Below are 6608 nucleotides of genomic sequence, written 5' to 3'. Positions count from 1 at the left end.
AAATTAAAATCCATGAATATTATTATTATAAAAAAATTGAAATTAAAACGTAGTAATAACTTGAGTTAACCTATCAACAAAATTCTAAACCCATCAAATTAGCTTTAATATATTCTTTTAAAAAATCATCGTTTCTTCATATTTTGATCACATATATTAAAGAAAAATAATCTAAATCACTTGAAGAAATAAATATTTTCTTGACTTAGATGAATTTTATCATTTCATAAACTTTATAATACTACAAACAACTTAAAAAATCTTTATTTGACATGTTATAGTCAAATAATTAAAACACTCTATTATTCAAAAATGATTATATACATGATTATCGATTTACTTGAATTTGTTTCAAGTGTTTATTTAACAAGGAATTACAATTATAACTACTAGTATAATTGACTCTTCACTCTTCTAGAAAAAAATTGTACGTTTATATTGTCTAAACAAATTTGAATTATTCTTTTTTAGTACTTGGAGCTGTGCAGGCAGGAGCCTTTCCTGTTATTTTTGGCTTGACATTAGAACATGTAGCTATTACTGGAGCTCCTTTGAATGTGAGATCAACATTAGATATCTCTACACCCTCACAGGGTACACCACTACTACAAGCAAGGATAATTCCTTCTTTGGTTCCTGAAGTTCCCTTGATATTCTTGATGATAACTTTGCTTATCTTTATTTTCGATGGATTCTGAACCATCACAACAATAAGAGATAGGATAGATTAGGATTTTAAGTCATCTTGGTGCCCAAAATATTTTGTTACTAAAATAATAATGGCAATGCAATAGATAATAAGAAACTAAATACCTGTTTGGAGCATTGGTTCCATGGACAATACTCTTGGTCTATGATGATAGGGTTCATAACATTATCCATGGTAATATCTTCAAATCTCATGTTAGTAACTGTAATTGTTCCTGGCTCATTAGGCCAAGTCTTAATCCTCACTCCATTGGTAGTTCCTTTCAAAGTGCAACCCTTAACTGTGATACCATCAACAGACTCTTCTTCCTTGTATTTGCCAAGACTTCCAATACTAATACCATGACCAGGTCCACATTTCACATTTTGGACAAGTACTTGTCTGCTACCATCACCTAGTGAGACACAATCATCTCCGGTGGCAATGTCTGTATTTAGAACATTCACACCGGTGGATCTTCCAATGTGGATGCCATCAGTGTTGGCACTATCGCCTGGAGTACTTACTTTAAATCCATCAAATGTGAAATTGTTGCAGCCCAAAACATTTACGTGAAAGTGTTTGCTGTCCTTGGTTGTAATTCCACGAATTATTGAATTATTGATGAAATTGAAACCCAAATTCTGTTGACATTTGATAAAATAATAAAAAAAAGTGAATGAAATATAATTTTGATAAATACACAAGTTGTTATATTTTATTTGAATTTTGACAAAAATATTTATTTACCATGCCAAGCAGTTTGCACTTAGTGTTCTTTGAACAATCATTTTGTTTCCAAGCATATGAACCTTGACCATCAATAACTCCTTTACCAGATATGGTTAAGGCGTTCACATAGCCAATCCTGAGCAATTGATCACCGCCAACATCCTCTGGCTTTGGAGGTGCTTTAATTATGCCATCAAGTTGAATTTCAATAGGAGCCTTGCAAGGACCTTTTACATCTACATGGGTCATTTGATATGTTCCACTTGGAATCACAATTTTGACAGCAGATGTGGATGCACATGCTTCAGCCCAAGCACTTGTTAAAGCCTTGTAATTATGAAAATAGTACGTTATTGAAAAACATTGTAACAATAATAAAAAATCTATGATTTACGATCAAATGTGTATTTTTTTTTCATCATTACAATTTCATAACTTTTTTTGTTGAATATAAAAGAACATACCTTGGCTATATTTGTATTCGGTTTTCCTCCAAATTTTGATATTTCAAGAGTCGCTGGTTGAACTAAAACAAAATTAATTACAGAAAAAGATAAAAATAATATGATCACAGAAAAATTCATATTTTTTTCTTGTTTTTTATTGTTTCACACGTTCACTTGTGTTGAGTGATTTAATTTTCAAACTACACAACTTTATTTATAGTGACCTAGCAAGGATTAAAGACCATTAACATTATAATCAATTCTAAAGCAAATTATCATCCACATGTGTATCTTCTTTTTTTAGTTGTTAGTATATATTTAGATTCAATTATTTACTATTAACTTTACGTCACGAATTATCACCCTATTGTTATGTTTTTCCGGTAAGTGAGCAATTTTGAAAAAAATAATTTAATTTTAATAATATGTTTTGATTGAGTCAACTGTTTTAATTTCATGCATAGTTTAGTTACAAAAATAGAATTCCTAACACTTATTTTATGTTAGATAAAAAAAATAAAAACTTTAATAATATTTTAACTTAAAAATATTAATTTAGTATTTAGGAAAAACAAACACTTAATAATGACAAAGATGATGGTTACTTACTCATCTATTTTATTAAACATTTTTTTTTCTGTTTGTCTTCCGATCTTCCATACTCTGTTTCATACGTGTGTGGTTTGTTGGTAATAAGAAATTAGACTAAGGTGTTTGCGCATTTGGCATAGTGAATCTGAATATGATTGAATATTAAAACATTTTGGAAGGTCATTACGATATAAAAACTTTATGGAATTGACATTACTAGAATATATTTAGAGAATTGTTGATCTCAATAAGATACCATACAATGGCTTTGTATAACAAAAATAAGCAACTAGATTATTAATCCTAAATGAACAAAAAGAAATAGTTTGTTGACATTGGAAAATATTTGGTCAAATTGACTTTGGTCAATTTCTTTTTGGACAGATAGTTTTGTTTACTATTATTAGAATTGACATGTGATGGTTTGAATCATCCTTGAAAGCTTGCACAAATCATTATAAGCTTTTATATAGATAGTAAGTTGGGTCAAATATAACCCTAACTAATGGAATCTTAATAAATTTGATACTTATTGTCTCTATTTTGTTTAGATATTGGTTTACAAAAATCTATTGTTTGAGAACGTATGACATTTGAAAATTTGTTTTAGAGCGCACTACAAATTATGAAAAATTGGTTTGCAGATTTTTGGTTCTGCTTGACTTGAGTGGAGGTGTCCATGAAATTTGTGTAATTTAACATATTAACATAATTAATAAAGATATCATATATCTTTTTATTTTAAATTTATTGACAGAAATATTATATATTTTATTCTCTTTTATTATTAGATTTTATTTTTTTCTCTTATAACTATAGAAAAGATTTAAAGAATAATTCTGATGTATTATTTCAAAGAATAGAGTACCATATATATACATACAAGAGTGGTATAATACCTCATCTATTGAAGGAATGAGTGCACAGATTTGTTCACCGAGATAATAATGCCCAAATTATAACTAATACAATATTTGACATATCTTAACGCCCCCACTCAAGTTGGTGTATGGATATCACACATTTCCAACTTGAATAGAGACTCATTAAACACTCTGTTTGACACTCCTTTAGTGAGAACATCAACCAACTACAATTCTGATCTTATAAAAAAAAAGGAAATTATTCCAGCTTCAAGTTTCTCTTTGATGAAATGTCTATCAATCTCCACATGCTTTGTTCTATCATGTTGCACTGGATTGTGAGCAATTGTTATAGCCGACATATTATCACAGTACAAACCCATAGTTTCATTTTGTTTAAAGCCCAAATCTGATAGCACATTTTTAATCCACAAAAGTTCACATACACCTAGTGTCATGCCTCTGAATTCTGCTTCAGCACTAGATCTTGCTACTACAGGCTGCTTTTTACTCTTCCAAGTTACAAGATTCCCTCCTACAAAAGTAAAGTATCCAGAGGTAGATTTTCTATCATCTTTTGAACCTACCCAATTTGCATCAGTGTACCCTTCTACTTTTAAGTTTCCATGATTTGAGAACAAAATTCCTTTTCCAGGGGTGCACTTTAAATATCTCAAAATCCTCTCAACAACATCCATATGAAGCTTTTGTGGGTCATGCATAAATTGGCTAACGACATTCACTACATAAGTAATATTTGGACGTGTATGAGACAAATAAATTAATTTTCCTACCAGCCTTTAGTATCTCCCTTTGTCTATGTTTGCCGAATTTGAGCATTGAAAGAGTTTATGATTCTGTTCAATTGGTGTATCAAATGATTTACTCTCAAGCAGTCCAGTTTCTAATAGTAAATCAATAGTATATTTTCTTTGACATAGAAAAATACCATGTTTTGATCTAGCTACTTCAATACTCAAAATATATTTGAGGTTTCCAAGTTGTTTCATCTCAAATTCATATGCAAGGTATTGTTGTAAACTGAAAATCTCATCTTGGTCATTTCCTGTAACAATCATGTCATCTACATATATAATCAAAGCTGTAATTCTTATTTTTCCTCTCTTAAAAAATAAGGTGTGATCAGAGATACTAGCTCTATAGTCAAAAGCCTTCATAGACTTGGTAAACCTTCCAAACCATGCTCTTGAGGATTGTTTTAATCCATATAGAGCCTTCTTTAATTTGCAAACCTTCATTCCAATTGAATCTGTCATACCTGGTGAAGAATCCATATAAATTTCTTCTGAAATTTCTCCATGTAGGAAAGCATTTTTCACATCAAATTGTGGAAGAGGCCAATCTTGGTTTACTGCTAGTGACAGAAGTATTCTCACAGTATTGAGCTTGGCTACTGGTTCGAGCGTTTCTTGGTAATCTACACCATAAGATTGAGTGTAACTTTTAGCCCCAAGTCATGCTTTATACCTCTCAATAGTTCCATCAGCTCTATGCTTAATTGTAAATACCCATTTGCAGCCCACAGTCTTCTTCCCTCTTGGTAAGAACACAAGTGTTATTTTTTTCTAAAGCTGCCATCTCATCAACCATTGCTTTGGTCCATCTAGGATCTGCCAAAACTTCCTGTATATTACTAGGAATAGAAATTGAAGATAATTGAGATACAAATGATGCATATGGCTGGGATAACCTGTGAGATGACACATATTTACTAATGGGATATTTAACTTTGGCTTGGAGGTCTGGTTCATATTTAGCTGGAGGTTGACCACGGTTAGAACGGGGTGGAAGATTATACTAGACAGTAGTAGACTCAATGTTTGGTGTGTTGGTGGTCTCATGCAGACAAGGATAGATTTCATGATCGGTTTTGTCTAAATTAGTATTATAAAGGGTAGGATCAAGAGAAAAATTTCATGATTAGTTTCAACTACATTAGTATTATCAAAGATAGGATCAGAAGGTACCTCTGAAGAGTCAAGCCGAACCTGTGGAGAAGATTGAGCCAATTGGTTAGGATCAGAAGACACTATATTATCCAAAGGAGAAGTTTCCATATTTAGGATTGGCTCACTTCCTGCAGAATGATCCTCACACAATAATTGATCTTTACAGTATAATTTTATATCTGGATATCAAACATACTAACATCCTGATTATGCACTTCACTTTTATTGTCGCCCTGAAGTGTAGAATCAACATAAAGAAAACTATGCTCATTAAATGTCACATCCATAGAGATATAAAATTTCTTTGATGGTGGATGGTAAGCACAATAGCCTTTTTTATTTGATCCATACCCAACAAAAACACATTTTAAAGCTCGTTCTTCAAGTTTTGTACGTTGATGTGGGTGTAAGTGAACATATATAACACATCCAAAAACATGAGGCGGTAAAAAGACTATGGAAGGAAGGATACGATGATCAAACAACACATCTAAAGGCCTTCAAAAGTTAATCAAATAAACTACAGATCTCACAGCCTCGCCCCATAAATGAGATGGGACATTACCATCTATCAAAAGGGATCTTGTCACCTCTAATATATGTCTATTTTTTCTCTCAACCACCCCATTTTTTTGTGGTGAATAAGGACATGTAGTTTGATGTAAGATGACTTTGGATTTGATGAACTCGATTAACTCAGTCTTAAAATATTCCCCCCATTGTCTGATCGAATGACCTGAATGTGTGTATTAAATTGAGTAACTATCATATGATGAAAGGAACGAAACACATTACACACATCACTTTTATGTTTAAGCAAATACACCCAAGTTACCCGAGTACAATCATTAACAAAATTGATAAACCATTTTTTCCCATTATGCGTAGATTGTGGGGGCAGGGCCCCAAACATCTGTGTGGATTAATGAAAAAGAAAAATATGTTTTTTTATTGCTTAAAGGAAACACAGCACGATGACTTCTTGACAATACACAAGTTTCACACATAAAATCAGAAATATTGCATTTATGAAATAGTGATGGAAATAATTTTTTTTTTTAGATAACCAAAAGAGGGATGTCCCAATCTTCTATGCCATAACTAAATTTCCTTTTTGTTTTAATCGTGTATGTGTTCATTCGCAAGACATGCCAACGTTCCTTTATGGGTTTGTTGTGAGACATTTTCAAGATAATACAGTCCTTCTCTCTCTACCACTGTCAATCTTCTCCTTGGAATGGATGTTCTGAAAAAAAAAAACAATGGGTTGGATAAAATAAGGCAACACAAGAATGTGATTTGGTTAACTTGATGACAA

The 6608-nt window shown here is 31.7% G+C and overlaps 1 protein-coding gene across 1 annotated transcript; it reads right to left on the bottom strand.

Annotated features, from left to right (window-relative positions):
- Positions 1-303: 303 nt before the first annotated feature.
- On the bottom strand, positions 304-2040 carry LOC114192612 (polygalacturonase-like). Its single transcript, XM_028082392.1, has 4 exons — positions 1885-2040; positions 1439-1747; positions 814-1332; positions 304-694 (listed from the first exon to the last, which is right to left on the bottom strand). The coding sequence occupies exons 1-4, from the start codon at positions 2002-2004 to the stop codon at positions 458-460; spliced, it is 1185 nt and encodes a 394-aa protein (XP_027938193.1). The 5' UTR covers positions 2005-2040; the 3' UTR covers positions 304-457.
- Between the last annotated feature and the right edge of the window lie 4568 nt (positions 2041-6608).

The sequence above is a fragment of the Vigna unguiculata genome, chromosome 7 (assembly GCF_004118075.2).
Source record: "Vigna unguiculata cultivar IT97K-499-35 chromosome 7, ASM411807v1, whole genome shotgun sequence".
NCBI classification, from domain to species: domain Eukaryota; kingdom Viridiplantae; phylum Streptophyta; class Magnoliopsida; order Fabales; family Fabaceae; genus Vigna; species Vigna unguiculata.
The sequence above is the reverse complement of the archived record's forward strand: the minus strand, read 5'-3'. Positions and strand labels throughout refer to the sequence as shown.